General features: G+C 45.4%; 1 protein-coding gene across 1 annotated transcript; it reads right to left on the minus strand.

Annotated features, from left to right (window-relative positions):
- Nucleotides 1-3,752: 3,752 nt before the first annotated feature.
- Nucleotides 3,753-7,656, minus strand: LOC136520518 (glyceraldehyde-3-phosphate dehydrogenase 1, cytosolic-like). Its single transcript, XM_066514068.1, has 11 exons — nt 7,521-7,656; nt 7,354-7,377; nt 7,155-7,255; nt 6,706-6,821; nt 6,520-6,619; nt 5,513-5,659; nt 5,349-5,409; nt 5,152-5,249; nt 4,579-4,721; nt 4,266-4,349; nt 3,753-4,122 (listed from the first exon to the last, which is right to left on the minus strand). The coding sequence occupies exons 1-11, from the start codon at nt 7,522-7,524 to the stop codon at nt 3,987-3,989; spliced, it is 1,014 nt and encodes a 337-aa protein (XP_066370165.1). The 5' UTR covers nt 7,525-7,656; the 3' UTR covers nt 3,753-3,986.
- Nucleotides 7,657-18,544: the final 10,888 nt, after the last annotated feature.

The following is an 18,544-nucleotide window of genomic DNA, read 5'->3' on the forward strand; positions in this document are numbered from 1 at the left end:
CGCTTGTTACTCTTAGTGGTTGCCACCACCTAGATGGCTTGGAGCAGCGAGGATCATCGAGCGGAGGTTGGTGATTGTCTCTGGCTCCGATCGTGGTGATTGTGAGGGGTTCTTGACCTTTTCCCGACGGAGAGCCAAAAGGTAATTTTGTGAATTGCTCGTGGCTTGTGTCATCTTGTGTTGGTTGTGCGGCACCCTATTGAGGGTTTGACGTGTGATGCCAATTAGTGCGTGAACCTCCAAGTGAGTGAATCGCCACAACGAGGACTAGCTTACCGGCAAGCAAGTGAACCTCAGTAAAAAATCATTGTGTTCATCATTTGATTCCGAGGTGATTGGTCTTTATTGGTATTCATTCTTGTGATTGATTGGTTCACTCCTCGACACGGCGGTATAAACAAATTGCTCACTCTCTTTATATTACCGTAAACTAGTTGTCAAGCTCTTTAGTGTAGCTAGTTGTGAGAGCTTGTTAGTTTAGTTAGTGTGTCTCTTTAGTTAGCCTTTGAGAGCACACTAACTTAGTGTAGTGACATAGCTATTGTGTGGATAGAAACTATATAAACTAGAATTATGGTAGGTGGCTTACAATTTTAGTAGGCTAGCACAATACTTGCTTCGCCTCATAATTGTCTAACCGGTTTGCTAAGTGTTGTTGTAGAAATTTTTAATAGGCTATTCACCCCCCTCTAGCCATTAGGACCTTTCACCATCCTCACCTCCAATCAGTCGGTCCGGAAAGAGCCGGAACCCACGACAAGAGAGCAACGAGCCTTTCCTGCTCCCATAAACAAGTATGTTCTCAGGATAATAAGTCTGTGACCTGACTAGAATCCAATGCAACGGTCGGTCCTTAACCAACATAGGCAGAACAAGTGCAATCCGAGGCTCGCTCGAATGCCTAACCAAGTTCAGATCCAAAATACCATTCCGTTCGGCCTCCAATTATCATTTATATATATTCCATGTGATAGTAATATAATAACAACAATAATATATTTCCTATCTCTCGCGAGTGACAGGCAATCATTCGACTTCTACCGGAGTCCTATAGCATACAATCTACACGATCCTGTCATACTATTAAGACTCATAGGATATATATATATATATATATATATGCAAGTGGGTTTCATTCAACTCCTTAAACTTAATGCACAAGCATAAAATAAAGTGCAGAATAATAGGAGTTATACACCGAGGCTTGCCTGGGTAAGATATAACCAAATATTAGCATTCCATCATGGCGACATGATCAATAAGGCACCATCTCTTCTGCTACTCTAGTCGACTCCAGATCCATCGTTGTTCCTGTTATGACATTCATGGATACACGCGGAAAACGTAATTAATCATCAGCAACCGAAACGCTTAAAATACGATTACACCGCTAGGCTAACGGGCTAGCTCTAACGACTAACATACTAGGCCACGTATCCACGTTGTCGAACTAGACGCTAATTTCCCACAATATTTTAGTTATAAAATTCCTAGGTGTTTCTTTATTTCCTCAACAAACTAATTATTCAGAAGCTACAAAAATTACAGCGAGCACCTAATAATACGAGGAACTTACGGTGAAATTTCTAGGGTCAACACTATCACCAATTCATTACAACAATTCCTACAAGTTCATATTTAACAATATTAAGTATCTCAAATTAATTAGTTAACTCCTGGGAATATCATGAAACTATGTGAATAAGATATACTAGCAGATAGATCATGATTTTAGGATTCTAACAAAATTAGTTTCACAATTTTTGAATCTCTACACAAATTTATATTGAAATTACAAATTTACTCTAGAGACTAAATTAGAAAAAGGCTTAGAAAACGAAAAGGGCTGGCGGCGGCAATTCTAGCCCAGCAACCCAACGCGGCCCGCGTGGGGCGGCCGCGCGCGTAACAGGCAAGCCCAGCCAACGGCCCACGGAGGAAGCCCGCGTGCGCCCAACACATTTGCAAAAGAGGGCTCATACTCTCACGAATTCAACTATGCCGTGCTACACTGTTCCATCAATCTTGACTTTTGCACAAAACACCCCGGGAAATACCGTCTTCGCAACGACCAGGTCCCCGCTGCGCCCACGCACGCCGGCGCGACTCCGACCGGCACTGCACGCCCATGCCGGCCTACAGAGACCCCCATCTACCCGCCTGTGAAGCCGACTGAGACATCCGGACCTACACGCGGCAGTAGAAATCGGTAGCACGTCCAACTGTGCACTAATTTCACCTACCCACGTCGAGGGGGAATCCGCGTGGCGGCGCGACTGGTCCGGCGGGCCTACGCGCTAACGGAGGAGTAGCGGTGGCGGAGAAGCATCCGGAGCTTACCGCGGTCCGGGCGAAACGGAGCACGAACCCAAGGGGTCGAGCGAGACGGAGCCCGCGGCCTTGGGGTCGGGCGAGACGGAGCCCGCACCCGAGGGGTCGGGCGAGGCGAAAACCACGTCCTTGGGGTCGGGCGAGACGGAGCCCGCACCCGAGGGGGCGGGCAAGGCGGAAACCGCGTCCTTGGGGTCGGGTGAGGCGGAGCCTGTGGCCTTGGGTGAGACCCCCGCGGCCTTGGGATCGGGCGAGACGGAGCCCGTACCCAAGGGGTCGGGCGAGGCGGAGCCCGCGCACCTGGGGGTCGGTTGGAGCTGTAATCGCGCTCTTGACTGCTCGGATGAATCAATGTTAATGACTATTAACTCCTCCTCTTCGGGTACCCTAGTATCGGTCCCCGACACGTATCAAGCTTAACATGGCGCCTTTTGATGTTCATTTTCATAGCCAAGCTTTTATGTGCGACCCTCCAAACAAATTGCTTAATCTTTGGGGGACATGGCAGCTTCCAGATCTTCATCCATATTTCATCATGTGGATTCTTGGCAGCACGGCTGGAAGACTCACCTTGTTGTACTTGTCTTCCTTGCTCATCCAAGCTTTCAAGAACGTGGTATGCCGATTTCACAGAGAAGACCCCTTTTGAATGAAAGTGCCAGGCAATCAAATCTTCTCTATTTGGACTGATAGGTATAGCAAGAATATTAGTCACATCTTCTTCCCAAAAAAAATGTCCTTGACTAGTTCGTGATCCCAGGAACAGGTTGATGGGTCAATCAGCTCCGCAACCTTGGTGAGAAAGGTGGCACCTTTCGGTGTTCTCGGTCTACGGGTGATACCAGCAGGGATCCATGGATCGTCCCATATCCGAATTTGACCACGCAACAAGCTAATAGGATATCCAGGCTCTTCTCTCGCTGCTGTTAATTCACCATTCAGCCAAGACTTGGAACGCAGAAGGCGAGCACAGAGCGACTCCGTGTACTCAATCCTAGCATTGCCAAGTTGAATAGATGAAGGTCACGATAACCCAGGCCCCCTTTCTCCTTCCTGCTTGAAAGTGTTTGCTTTGCTGAGTGCCTGAATCTGCAGCAAAATGAGCACCACAGGTCCACTGCAATCAGCCGGTCACATGCAGACACATCAATCAAAAAAAAAATCTAAAGGAATCTCATTCTTCCAAGTTCCAACCAGCAGAAGACCGTAGTGTGCCCGGCTTCGTTGGCCACCATTTCACATCTCGCTTACCACACAAATGGAACCACCAAAAGTACAAAAAAAAAGACCAATTGATAACTTAAATGAGAATACACGGCAAATAACATTGAACACAAAGGATTTAAAGACACAGAAACATGACGAAACAAGAAACTATTATTCCCAAGGACCAGCTCATCTATGCAACCAAACCAGCTAAGCACAGCAAAATTGCAATCCCACTGTCTATATTCTTCATAAGCAAAAACTAAACTCAGGTCCCATATTAGCGAATTCGTTACAGGATGGCAGCAGAAATGGAAACACAAAACATGTCCAAACTCAGCATGAATCGGGCGTCCAGAGGCACCATTCACATTTATTCTCAGCATAGACAAGCAGCTGGATGGACAGCGACCAAGGCCATTGGGATGCGATGGAAAGCAGAAAAGTCTCTACTGGGTCTTGAACATGTGGCGGATCAGGTCAACGACACGGTTGCTGTAGCCCCACTCGTTATCGTACCACGAGACAAGCTTGATGAAGTTATCATTCAGGGCGATACCAGCCTTGGCATCGAAGATGCTCGACCTAAGTAGAAGCAGCAAAATGACAAATGAATATGGAGATTACACAAACCAACAGATGAACAGAGAACACCATCAGAATTTGACATAACTGTGCCATAAAAATCAGCTATGTCGGCTCCTAAATGATACAAAGCAAAGGCATACCTGCTGTCACCAACAAAGTCGGTGGAAACCAAATCCTCCTCCACATAGCCCATGATACCTTTGAGTGGGCCCTCAGAAGCAGTCCTGTAAAGCAATAGCAATTAAGTAAATGCTGTCATCAATCCTTACCAAAATAGATGGATAAACTACTATAAGATCAAGATAGATGCAGGAAACATAAAAAGTGAACATCAAATGTGATAGTAGAGATAAATCCAACAAGGTGGGTTATTACATTCATAGGCATTGGTTTAAAAAGAACAATACACTCACATTGACTGAATATTAAAAAATAAATGGACTAATCACTTACTTAATAGCTTTCTTGATATCCTCATAGGAGGCACCCTTCTCGATTCTGACAGTGAGGTCAACAACTGACACATCCACGGTGGGAACCCGGAAGGACATACCAGTGAGCTTGCCATTCAAATCAGGAAGAACCTTACCGACAGCCTGCAATTCATCAATATTGAAAGTCAATATACAGCAATCCATCTGTAATCATCAGAATAGAATGGATATCGACTTTACACTAAAAAGGAAAATGAGGTGAACAACGACCCAAACTATAGAGGAAGTATAGGTTCAGTTAGAACTAGGATGGCAATCAACCAGGATAATGCTTAATGCTCATTTAGCTATGTCTATGCTCATATGGCTATGTAAATTAGCCATATAATAACTCATGTAGCAACAGGAAGCTACATGAATTGCACATACATATGGATTATTCATGAAGCTACATGAAACCAAAACACAGCAGAACAATAATTTAATACAATCAGCAGGCCAAGTCAGTCTGAATAAATGACCAACACTTACAAAAAGAACAAATATTAGCTCACTCCATCCAACATTGTGAATTGCTGAATTTATCATATACCTTGGCAGCACCAGTGCTGCTGGGGATGATGTTAAAGCTAGCAGCCCTGCCACCTCTCCAGTCCTTGGCTGAGGGTCCATCAACAGTCTTCTGGGTGGCTGACAGATAAGTACCACACTGTCATTATACAGCCAACTAAATGTATCTTCTCAATAATCCTAGGAGGGGAGATAGCTCGACAGCCAAAGAAAACTTACCAGTGATGGAATGAACAGTTGTCATCAGGCCCTCGATGATACCAAAGTTGTCATGGATGACCTAATTAATAACATTACACACCATTAGTAAATCAAAGTACATCAGAAGAGCAGACAACTAAAAAGATCACCCAAATAAAGGGGAGGGGGCGGGTGTCACACACCTTGGCAAGGGGAGCAAGGCAGTTTGTTGTGCAGCTAGCATTGGAAACAATGTTAATAGCTGAGGTGTACTGGTCCTCATTGACACCAACAACGAACATGGGTGCATCTTTGCTTGGGGCAGAAATAACAACCTTCTTGGCACCACCCTATATAATAATTAAAAAAAGGAAAATACAGCTGTCAGAAACATCCAAATTAACAGGGAAATTTACAAGGCTCAAGGCGATCTGACAAGTAAGGCAGCAAAGTATAGAGAGTACATGGGTGTATTAGATCCTAGTCATAACACTAAATCATCTTGTCTGTCAATTTCTAGATTCTCTATAAAGACTCCAGTAACTCTTATTATAACAACAAAACTAACATTAGGGGCCTGATTGGTTGGCTTCCAATTCTTGCCTAGCCAAAGTCATGGCATGCCAAAATTTGTAGTCATCAATTGGTTCATTGCCAAAGAATTGGCACGCCAATGTTTATGGCCAAAGTTTTGGCAAATCTCTAGAAAGTTCTTAAACTGCATATAAAAGAGAAAAAATGGCAAGCCTTGATTTTGGCAGTCAACCAAATGCACACCTATGCTTTTTGCCCTAACTTCATGAGTGGGGTCTGGGGAAGGGAAAAACCGAGGCTTGCCATGATTTTGGTTGGGCAAAAATTGGTAGCCAACCAATCAGGCCCTAGACAACTACTATGCAAAACCAAAACCTCAGGTTGTTACAGCTTATCAGAAGCATACAACCAATTGAATTATACTGAAGGTAGTGTACATCCAAGCTCTGCCTGGATGCAGGTTGTGAGTTTGCAAGCTGTACTAATAAGAAAGTTTTCTGGTGAAAATTAGGACACGATTTGCTAAACCCAAATACTAGGTAGCCATCACTCAATTTGTCCACCGCACGTACATGACCACACAAATGCATATAGTCAGGAATTGGGAATAAAATGATACGCAGACAACCTGCAAACATTCTGAAACAGCCATAGGATCATGAAGCAGCAATTATACCTTCAAGTGAGCCGCAGCCTTATCCTTGTCAGTGAAGACACCAGTGGACTCCACGACATAGTCGGCACCAGCCTCACCCCACGGGATCTCCTCAGGGTTCCTGTAGAATCGCAGCAGTTCAAACATTAGCTCACAGCTTGAAGACATACTCAACCCATCCATGAGAGAAGCAGGAGAGGGGAGTACCTGATCCCAAAGACGGTGACCGGCTTCTGACCGAAGAGGAGGGTCTTGGAGTCCTTGACGGTGATGTCACTGTGCTTCCAGTGGCCGTGCACGGTGTCATACTTGAACATGTAGGTCTACGCAAGATGGGGAGCACATAAACCATGAGCACAGCACACAGATTTTCAAAATTCAGAAACTGAAGTAAGCACCAAATCTACGACACCTCAAGCTGATACTTATACTGACAGAGTGACAGTATAATATGTTGTAATAGAGCAACAGAACCAATAGAAGCCCCAGATCTACGGAGAGGCCCAGTAAAGAATTGAAGCTAAACGACTCCGAACACCACGATTAACTGAATCGAGCATGCTGGCTGACGGATCGGTGCTAAACCCAACCTAAAACCTTGTAAACCACCAGATCTACTCATGGCACGGAACAAACGCAACAGATCGAGGCGTAACCATGTAGTCCGTGGTGATGAAGGGGTCGTTGACGGCGACCAGTTCGACATCCTCGCTCTGGAGCGCGACCCTGGCCACGAGCCTGCCGATCCTTCCGAAACCTTAGCAAAATCACACACGCAGACGCAGGGAGAACCAGTCAGAAGACTCCAAACCCGACAAACCGAGCAGGAAGAACTAGATTCGGGTAGAAACTCACCGTTGATTCCGATCTTGATCTTGCCTGCATCCAGAAATCCATCCAGCAAAAAAAAAGTCAGCAAAACCCCTTTGGTCAAATCTCAGCACGGAAAAGGAGGGAGCAGCAGCAACTAGATGGAGAAACCGAGAAACCCGACGCGGGATCCGGGAGGAGCGAGGAAGTACCCATGGCGAGTTGAGGAGCGAGGACGAGATGCTTGAGAGGAAGGAAGCGGATATGGGGTGAGGTGGACGGATGGTGGGGAGGGTTTTAGCCCGTTTAAAGCCGACGATACACGAGAGAGAGAACAGAAAAATTTCTAAGGTCAACATCTACCCGGACTGAATAATAGGTCGTATAACCTCGCGTCTACCCCGGTAGAACGAGTACACGTGCGACACCGTAGCCTCCGGACAAAAATTGGAGAGCTCCATTATCGCCTGCGACCTGCATCCGCTCCCACGCCTCCCACGTCGCCGTCGATGCCCGCCTCTGTCCCATCCCGCACAACGCACACACAATCCCACGCCGCACTGAGCCCCTGCACACTGTCGTCAGCGCCAGCACCGACATCGGCTAGCACGCTTCGCGACGGCCTCATCTCGCGCCGCCGTGTTTTCCTCTCATCGGCGAGGAAGACGACGTCGTCGGGGGAAGCACCGGTGCCGTGCGTCGACGGTGAGCCACTTGGACGTCGTCGATGAGCAGGAACTGAGGGATCACCGCGACGTCGAAGCCATTCCCAAACCAAGCAACTCACGGCAGCTACTCTCCCTGCGTCGAGCACCCTCTACCTACATCGTGGCCCACGGTGAGCCGTCAATCCTTCCTAGGTGTTAATCATTATGTACATACAATTGAATTAAGTAGCTATAGTACGCCTATGCCGTCATACTTGCAACTAGGGTTTTTAGCGTGGTTTTTTTTTTTTTGCTCTGGCTTTTCTAGGATGCACCTAGGAAATAGAGCCAATGAAGCGAATTAAAAAAATTATAGGTTTCAAATTTATTTTGAGAAAAACAGATAAATGACTCGTTGCTACAATGTAGCTACAGTGCACGGAGGAGCCAAAGTTAGACGTAGCTCTAACCAAACAAAGTCTGAAATGTGTCAATGTGTACATTCGTAATTGAAGGGAATGAAAACCAAATTAATATTGCAGGAATGCAGGATATTTGCAGTGGTGAGGAACAGAAGAGGGTAGTTTACTAGCGGATTTGTGTGCTCACCATGATATGGCGGCTCCTGCAAGCAGCACAAAAGGTATCAGGTAGGAAAAACGCTTGTGATAGCTACTTTGCACGAGTCAGACCAAGACCAATTAGACATTCAGACAACTAAACAATTCAACCTTGCATTTTATAGACCAGGCCAGCTGATCTACAGCCAACCAATCACGTCCTTTGGAGACGGTGAGGCGGTGGAGCCGCGCTTTTGCTCGTCCGTTATAGAATCATCATTTTAGGTAACAACAAGCTTGCATTGCAGGCTTACTCAGCAGGATCTTACCGCTGCTATAGCTATTAGCTAAGGCATGTTCGCTTCGCTAAAAAAAACAAACTAAAATACTGTTCCGGCTGATTTATTATGAGAAAAAAATACGATTCCGGTTAAAAAAACAAGCTGCAAGCCAACACACCCTAAACCATTGTACATGTAGCACGGAGTGCAAGCTACATTACTGCAGGTGCTCTTACACGTCAGAGAGAGATAAGGAGAGATCACTCGCGTTCTTTCTTCCCTTGCCAAGATGCCAAGGGCGCTTTTTTCGGAGATAGGAGCACTCCTATGCAACGGTGACAATCCACGTGAAAACGACGTCAGGCCAGGCGCGCGTCCCGGGCGTCCCGTGCTATGCCGGCCGCCGTGGGGTCCCGGGAAACATGAGATGTCGGATGCGGCAGTCAGATGGGAATATGAGATGTGACGCCGCCCCTACCCGTCCGTCCTCGGCTTCAGATTTCCCATAAGCACGTTCGTTTCATTAAGCAACAAATCAGCACAAGCGGTTTATTGGTGTCGGGTCCCGGCTACACCCTACTCGCAAGTGGCGGAAGCAGTAGCCGCCCCGCACGGCCTGTGTCGACAACCTACCCCGAGTTTGGAAAACGTCCGCGTCGTGGCTCGTCGGGCTTCAAATCCTGCCGTCGGCTCTCGCGCTCGCCGTCGGCCGGGTTTGGATTGCCTCGCGCAGGCGGCGGCATCCAGACAACCAGACCAGCCGGGCGCGAGCCATGCGGTTCAGGATTTGCGATCCCGGCCATTCCCAGCAAGCTCACGAGGCGCGCCTGCTGACCGCCGTCGTCGTCTTGCCTCCGGGCGGGTCGGAACGCGGCGCAGCGGACGCGGTCCGTGGCCTAAGGCTTGTTTAGTTCCAGAAAGTTGGAATTTAGGGCTATTGTAGCATCTTCGTTTTTATTTGGCAATTAGTGTTCAAACATAGACTAATTAGGCTCAAAACGTTCGTCTCGCAATTTTCCATCAAACTGTGCCATTAGTTTTTTTTTCGTCTACATTTAATGCTCCATACACGGACCGCAAATATTTGATGTGACAGGTACTGTAGCACTTTTTGAGAATTTAAGGTAGAACTAAATAAACAAGGGCTAAGATTCTCGGCCTCCCCTGTCCCCATCCTGCTGTGGGCTTGTGGGCCTGTGGCCGTGCGTACGTCGAGCGAGGACGTATGGGAGGAGGATACACGTGTCCATCCGATTCACGGTATATTATCAACCAAAAAATAAAAAAAGGAACCACTCAACTCTAGTAAATTCTAATTCTACCTAGTTGCAACTTTAATCGAATTTTGTCAAGCTATATTGCTTCATCGACAGAAATAACTGACAAAATGCAAGGCTTATGTTTGTCTTTGTACATTCGTTAGCATTTATTTGTCCATGACACGGTTGAAGAAATAACTGACAAAATGCAAAGGCTCATGTATAATCTTTCTTTAGACACTAGTAAATCAGATGAACAATTTACCGACGTTTGCGATCCATCTGTAAAGCCAATTGGAGCCATGCATGTATATATCAGTGATTTTTCTTCTTCTTGAAATTGGATATGTACTCCCTTTATTCTAAATTATAAGTCGCTTTGACTATTTTGATTTATTTATTTTGCTATGTATCTAGATAGATATGTTATTATATTTAGATGCATAGCAAAATGGACATATCGAAAAAGTCAAAGCGACTTATGTCTATATCTCTACGACTAAAAAAACTCGGATGTCATCGTCACCGCTAAACTAATCGCCCCAATCCGCGCTAATTGCCCCGCCCACGCACGACGCCCGCGCACGACGGGCCACGATCCCTGCGCCTCGCTCCAGCACAAGGAAAGACAAATCCTCTCCTCGGCTCCAAATCCCGCAGTCTCGCCCTAGCGCCCGCCCTCGCCAGCCGACCTCCTCCTCGCATCGGCCGCTGCTCTCGCGCACCAGCTGACCTCTGCCGTTGCGCGCCGCCCTCGCCGTCGCCCGTGGTCATCGCCATCGAGGTCGAGTCCGCCCCGCCCTCTGTCGTCTCCACGGCCCGCCGCCGCCGCCGTCCCGCCCCTACCCCCACCACCGTCGCCTCCTGCCCCTGCCCTATCACGCCACCGGCCTGTACGTGATCCGCCGCCGGCCTTATCCCTTCCCGATGCTTTTTCTCGGTCACACTGTTTGGTTGGTTTCTTGGTGTCTCCAGCGAGAATGAGAAATCCGGCTTCCCCAGCCTCGTCGGCTGCTACCTCAGGTAAGTATACGCATCATCTCATGACCAAGAACTGCTCGAATGAGAGAAATGGCGATCGATCTGACCGCGTCTGCGTGCGTGCATGATCCTGCCGGCAAACTAAGGGACTGGTCTTGTTGAGTTCCTCCCCGTCACATCGGACGTTAGACACATGAGTATTAAATATAGACTAAAAAATAACTAATTGTATAGATTGTGACTAATTTACTAGATGAATTTTTAAGCCTAATTAGTCCATGATTTGATAAAGTTGTGCTACAGTAAACACGTGCTAATGACGGATTAATTAGGCTTGATAAATTCGCCTCACGGATTACCGAGGACTTCTATAATTTGTTTTATTATTACTATCTGAACACTCACACGTGACATCCCGATATAACATCCGATATGATATCCTGAACTTTACTCCATGTATTTAAACACCACTTACCTTTTGTTTAGGGAAATAAACTATCTTCACGTTTGTGCGGAACTATCAGTACCATAGCTCCTATCAATTTACTACTATCTTTTATTCTGACATAATTGCATCCCACCGCTGCTCATAGTTGTAAACGTTAACTATGCAATTTTATTGCCTATGCTACCTTGCTATTTTGTTGGTTAAAACTGTATAATAATTTATGGTTGGCTATTGTCACTATTATGAGCCAATCATAATACTAATTTTTTTATTGGTCAAGGCCAAGATGACTAAGGTATTTGCTGCTACTTCTTCACGACAGGTCGCACTGTCGTAGTATGCTTTATCTCAACTGAATCCACTCCTATCTCATCATTCTTGTGCAGGTTACAGCAATATGATCACTCTGTAGCTGGTTGCAACAATCTGATCATTCTTGAACAACTTACAAGGATGGCCCATACTATGGATAAGGAAGAAAATATGTGCTGACTTTGAATTTTGATAGGCCACCATGGATAACCTATGAATTATTTTTAGGTTAAGTATAACTGTATATTTGAACATATTTTCTTTCATATTTGGCAACTAAAATAAGATGCTCATGGATTAGTCAAACAAACTAGACAATTTGCTCCTCAATCATGTGCTTTTGTATTATGAAAGAAAAGTAGTCATTCTGGTATGTGTACCATGAATTCATGATTGGAGCAGTAAAAAAAAAACAATTGGGGGAAAGTTTTACGCTCATAGCAACATACGGGTTTGAACAAAATTTTATTGTATATTGTCATGCTTTATTGTATTGCCTTGGCTTAATGTTGTGCTCCCGTTGCAACGCACGGGCATTCAACTAGTAATTTGAAAAGGATGGAGTACGTGATTGCTTCTTGCGTTATCTTCACTCAAGAAGCAACAATATAGGAGGGGAGTACTTTTTTCCGACGGACGCGGGCGGCGTGCTTGCCAAACGCGATGGCTATTCCACGCATGCAGATGCTCGCCAAACAGGCTGACGGTCTTTCTCTGCTCTACACCCAAAGTCCAAGATCGGTACGAGTCGAAGCATCGTGGTAGTAACAGACAGCTACCATACCTTCCAATATACAGTACGTACTGACGCCGCCACATTTCCAAACCAAAAGAGTGGCATGTGATGTCACCTAGATGCAATTGCTCCATTTTCATAATCTTTCTTGAAATTTAAAACATACCAGTGCTACACTACTATTTATTTATTACATGTTTGTAGTGAGTGTAACATTTTGAGGAAGTAGCCGCCATCATTCGCGCTGATCAACATTTTGCCGGAACAGCAGCTTCCAATTTTTTGCAATAGCCTGCGGTCAAAGATATTAGTGAGCCATTTCTGAACAAAGGACACACATCAGGAGGAAGGGATACTTAGTTGGACAAATTGATGTTGTTTGTTGAGTGATAAAGACTATGCAAGAAGCAATCATTTATCCACTTTTGAAGGGTAATATCACTTGTCTGCGGTTCCAATTCACTTGACAAATGAATTGCAAATGTTGGTAAATTGTTCTTCTGATTTAGTGTTAAAAGATACCAACTCGACATTATTTCTTTCTCCAACTGTCAAGGAAAATAAATGCATACCAATGTGCAAAACTAAGGTAATTTTAGAATTCGATAGCAATATATAGCGTGAAAAACTGATGGCTACGTGGAGCCAATTGTTTCAGATGAAGAAATAGTTTCATACATTCATTTGAAGTTGCCTACTAATATGGAAATTTCATGACACAAAAAGTTCTGCATTTTCAGAAGCTGTGCAAGGATTTCACTAGAGGAGTCATTGAGAACAGCTTGACTGCTTGAGGGGTTGGACTACTTTTGATAACAAAAGAAAAAGGAACTTTTCTCCAGGATGAAAAACAAAAGGCGTTGTATAAATCTTCAAGGTACAAAACAACGCTTAGAAAGAAAGTATCTTGCGAAGATCAGCAAGAGATATCATTTGTAGCAGAGAATTTTGGACACTGAACAAGAAAAAAAAAAGACTCTAATCCCAACCAGAGCAGACCACATAACATTAATACAAGCTATTGCTGTTCGGATTTCATATTCAGCAAAGTTTAACCGACGCCTATGTTTCATGCTCCATAGATAAATTTAAGTAGAGATTATCCATATATTTCTTGTAAAAAGTCAAGACTTAGGTAATAGAAACGCACCAGCTTGTATAATAAATTGGAAGTTTTATGGCCGAAAAACATAATGGTTCACAACAGTAGGTGCAGAAAAGATATCGTAGCTAATGTAATCAACCATTCACAAGGATGCATTAGAAAAAAGATTGATTGATGGGAATTGTTGGCGCCCGGAGGTCCAATCCGGGGCGCCGCGTCGGATGGTGCCTGCACGCAAAGAGAAGCAGCCCGCGCCTGCCTATTTTTTCATGCGCCCCACCACGTGGGCCCCACGCCTGCGCTCGGTTTCTCTGTGCCTGGTGGGCGGTGCTCTAGCAATGGGCCCGCGCTGCTCGGACGTCACACAACAGCTGTAGCATGTGGCTGTGGCAGGTGGGTACTATTGCAACCAGATCTACTTTTGCAACATCCTCATGAAACACTTGCAACATACTTCCGAAAACAGTTAAAACATTTGCGACATACGTCTGAAATACTTGAAAGCCATTGCAAACATATGCAATATCCAGATGAAACACTTGCAACAGACGTATGAAAACACTTGAAATACACGCTTGCAACATGCATGTATATGCAACATCCAGATCTATTTTTGCAACATCTAGATGAAAAACACTTGCAACATACGCCTCATACAGATGAAACATCTGGAACATACACTTGAAATATGTGTGTATAGCCACTGCAACATGTGCAACATCCCGATCTACTTTTGCAACATCTCGATCTACTTTTGCAGCATCGATATAAAACACTTACAACATATCTATAAAACACCTGAAACACTCGAAACATACGTTGCAACATGCTCTTTCAGCGTAAACATCTCCTTGCTGCTTCGCAAATGGAGGCTCCTCGGCATGTGGAGATCACAGGTATGCTCGTCGGCAACGTGGAGCTAGACGGCAGCGCACAGAGGGCAGGTGTGGGGGCAGCACGAGCGCGCAGAGGGAGGGTGGTTGGCGCGTGGAGGGCGTGTGAGCGCTGCGCGGGTGGCGCGTTTCCGCCTCGGATATGCCTTCCACCGCAAGGGACATCTCTAGGCTTATGCGAGCCACCTCTAGGTACCTCCTCGTTTTCACGAGTAGCTAAGCCTGAGGATATGGCTGTGTCGCTTGGGGGAAAGAAAGCATAGTAGAAAAAAAGAAACAGAGCAGAGAAGAACTTTTACGCAGTGGAAGCATATAATAAAGTGATGAATGGATGAGAATAAGAGACATGGAAATGAAAAAAAGGCAAAGTTGTGTTGCACGTCACGTCACGCGTCCATCCGGAGGGAGTGGTTGGCGCCGGGCGTCCTGTTTGTAGCAAGATGATTGATTGTTTCTTATATTCTTCTAATGATAGAAAAAAAACTGTGAAATACAGAACGTTTCTGTTTCCTTGATTGCATAGAAATGTGCACAAACAGTAATGGGACATGGCAGATAATCAGACATATAGTCTATAATAAGACGATAATTAATATAACAATGATAAAGCACCAATTTTAATCAGACTGAGGGAAGGCTTGGCCATCATTCTTACATCATGCATGACCCTGCGGTCCCAAGCCTTTAGAAACTTTATCAACTTTAAAGCAAAAAAAAATTATATTTGCAACTTTTGATCGGTAAAGAAAAAAAAAATACTGTAGAGGGGAAGAACAAAAACTCTATTTTCTAGTAAAGTAAACATCACAAAAGCTCAACTATTTGGCCCTAACTATACATAAACACTGGCTTTTGGTTGGGGTTTGTTTTACTTAGCAACTGACCTTTACTTTACCAAAATAGTACTACCTCAGTCAAAAAGAGAATGTGATTCTAGATCTGCTCTAAGTCAAACTATTTAAATTTAACTAAATTTACAAAAAATAGTATCAACAACTATGATTCCAAATAGATATACAAAGAAAATATATAGCATAATAAATCTAATGATACTTATTTGATATCATGAATATTATTAATTAGTAGTTTCAAAAATCATCAAAGTAAAGATGGTTTCGCTAAATACTCTAGCTAGAATTGTATTCTTTCTACGACAGGGGAAGTAGTTGATACTAAAAATAATAACTAACTCCCCACATATTGATTCACAAAGGCCAATTCATGTAAGCTTAGTAGATCTTCCATTGAGGAGTTGAACAGCGAATTGTTGTAAAAAGAGGATTGTGCACAAATAAAACCATAGATTGATGTGATACTAAAATTTATCAAACTTTCACACTTGGCAATCTCGAGACCTTGCAAACATCATTTCCATCAACAAAAGCATGTCTGGTCTGCAACATGTACTGCTCATTGAGTCATACTCCTAGTTGCTAATAAGATAGACAGAGACACAAATAAAGATAGATAGTCTGTAATCACCTCAGCTGGGTAGATAACATAGAAACCTCCACATCTCAATGAGCCTGTTCGCTTGAATTTATCAACCGACTTATCATCTGGAATCTACAGTATTTTTCTCTCACAACAAAATAGTTTCAGTCGGCTTATCAGCCGGTTTTAATACCAGCCAAACAGGCCCCACTCGTCCAGATTAAGCTCAGAGAGCATCTCTCTCAAAGACTGGTTGTAATATTGCTCCAATTCGAGCCTCTCGGCGATCGCATCGTCATCCACAGCGACGAATCCCTTCTCGGCGTACTCCTTGCGCACCCTTTCCCGCAACTCGGATAAGCCGTCCTCGCCATACTCGTGATCCGCTGCCTCGCGCTCGAGGTCCTCTTTAGTAGTGGAGCTGTCGGCAGTCATATCCTTGTACAAATCCGTGGACTCAAAGGGCTTCCGTGGCCGAGACAGGATGAAATTGATCTCGGACTCGGATAGCCTCTTGTAGGCCACCACGTATTCCGTCCAACTCATCGCCGTCGTTGGACCGTCGGCGGCGGCAACACCGTCGGCCTCCTCCATATCAGCTACGGCCTCCGCGTCCTGCGCCACCGCACCAACGTATGCCTCTCCTCTTCCTCGTCGTCCTCCGTGGAAAAAGAGCCCGTCTCCTCCGCAACCTCAACCACTGCCGCCGCCTCGACGATGTTGCTCGTGGTGGTGCTCAGCATGATGGAACGTACCCGACACCAGCTCCTCGCCGATTTTGAGGGATTTCGTTATTATTTTTGCAAAAGGAGTTGATCGATGCGATGGTGCGGCATCGACGAGTATATGAGTGCTCGATGGATGGATGGTTCCCAGTCGAGTTGGAATTCGAAGTTTCGAACGCTGTCTTGTCTAGCAGATAGGGTAATTTTAATTTCCTCTGCTCGGAATCCTCCCGGACACGGACACTCTCTTTCGTCCCAATTCACGATTGGCCAATGTCGATTTTGAATTTGAATTCCTTTTCGTAAAATGTCGGTGGTTAACAGGTTTTCATTTCAAATCGTCTTCAGTGTCTCCCTCTTCCCGCGGTCCCGACTCCCGCCAGGATGTGGGACTACTCCGAGGCGGATACGAACCGAAGCGAAGAGCCCAAGCTCCCCACAATAAAATGACGCCGCCGCCCGCCGCCTTCTCCCCCCGTCGAGAGTTCGACGATAGGGCTAGGGCTCCAAATCACTCTCCTTTGCAATAACCAAATCCTCTCTCGGCGAGGCCCAGGCGCCCAGCGCGGTGGCCCGGCCGGATCCACCGACGGCCGGCGTGGAGGTTTCGACCATGCTGAGCACCACCAAGAGCGTGGACGCTGCGGCGGCGGCGGCAGTGATTGCAGAGGAGACGGCGGGCTCCTTTGCCACGGAGGAAAAGGTGGCGGCGGCGACGACTGCCCGACGTGGATGATCTGGACGCAGTTCGTCGTGGCGTACAAGAGGCTATCCCGGGAAGAGATTGGTTCCATCCTGTCCCGGCAGCGAAAGCCCTTCGAGTCCACGGATTTGTACAAGGACATGATTGACGACAGCTCTACTACTAAGGAGGATCTTGAGCGCGAGGCTGCAGATCACGAGTACCACGAGGACAAATTATCCGTGTGGCGGGACAGGGTGCGCAAGGAGTACGCGGACAAGGGGTTCTTCGCGGTGGACGACGATATCGCCGAGAGGCTCGAATTGGAGGAATATTACAACCAGTCTGTGAGAGAGAAAAGCTCTCTGAGCTTAATCTGGACGAGTCCATCTTCGGTGATGAGTGACCAAGGCGAGGACTTCCTCTGTTCCTCGACAAGGAAGGGAAGGGTAATGTGGAGGTTTCTATGTAATCTACCCAGCTGGGGTGATTACAGACTACAATATCTATCATTATTTTTTTTCATCTCTATATCTTATATATGAGGTGTTCTTAATTAGTTTTGTTGCCCTCCACCTATGTAATGGGTCTATCCGTCTATGAGACTTAAGTGTCTCTGTCTATCTTATTAGCAGCTATGATCCCCAATGAGCCGTACATGTCGCAGACCAGACATGCTTTTGTTGATTGAAATTATGTTTTCAAGGTCTTGGGTTCACCGAGCGTGAACGTTGGATAATCTCTAATATCATAATATCAATCTATAGTGTTATCCTTTTTCGTTTCTTAAATTCTGTTGCTTGGACACCTCTTTTTTCTTCTGTTATTAACCAGTTCAATGCACTGATGAAACTTTATATAAAAATCATGTTTTCAACAATGCGCTGTTAATACGCTGAGAGATCAAAATTCTGTATACGGTGTTATTTGTGCAGTCCTCTGTTTACAACAATGCGCTGTTCAATTCTTCAATGAATGATCTAGTAAGCTTACATGAATTGGCCTTTGTTCAGACTTGCTGCTAGAGAAATAGTGATAAAGTTCTGGTCAGCCAACATAATTTTCTGGTGTGTGAAGCAACATGTGGCGTTTCCTGTTACTGTTAGTTGTTTTTATTAGCAACTACTCACTCCATCCCGGAGACGATACAATTCCAGCTGCAGGATTTAGTCA

Source organism: Miscanthus floridulus, chromosome 18 (assembly GCF_019320115.1).
Source record: "Miscanthus floridulus cultivar M001 chromosome 18, ASM1932011v1, whole genome shotgun sequence".
In the NCBI taxonomy this organism is placed as follows: domain Eukaryota; kingdom Viridiplantae; phylum Streptophyta; class Magnoliopsida; order Poales; family Poaceae; genus Miscanthus; species Miscanthus floridulus.

Bases quoted from the DNA above. Each gene is read 5' to 3' on its own strand.
- LOC136520518 (XM_066514068.1), bottom strand. The intron at 7,256-7,353 runs GTGAGTTTCTAC...GATTTTGCTAAG, and splicing joins GATCAAGATCGGAATCAACG to GTTTCGGAAGGATCGGCAGG. The intron at 6,620-6,705 runs GTACTCCCCTCT...GCGATTCTACAG, and splicing joins GTCACCGTCTTTGGGATCAG to GAACCCTGAGGAGATCCCGT.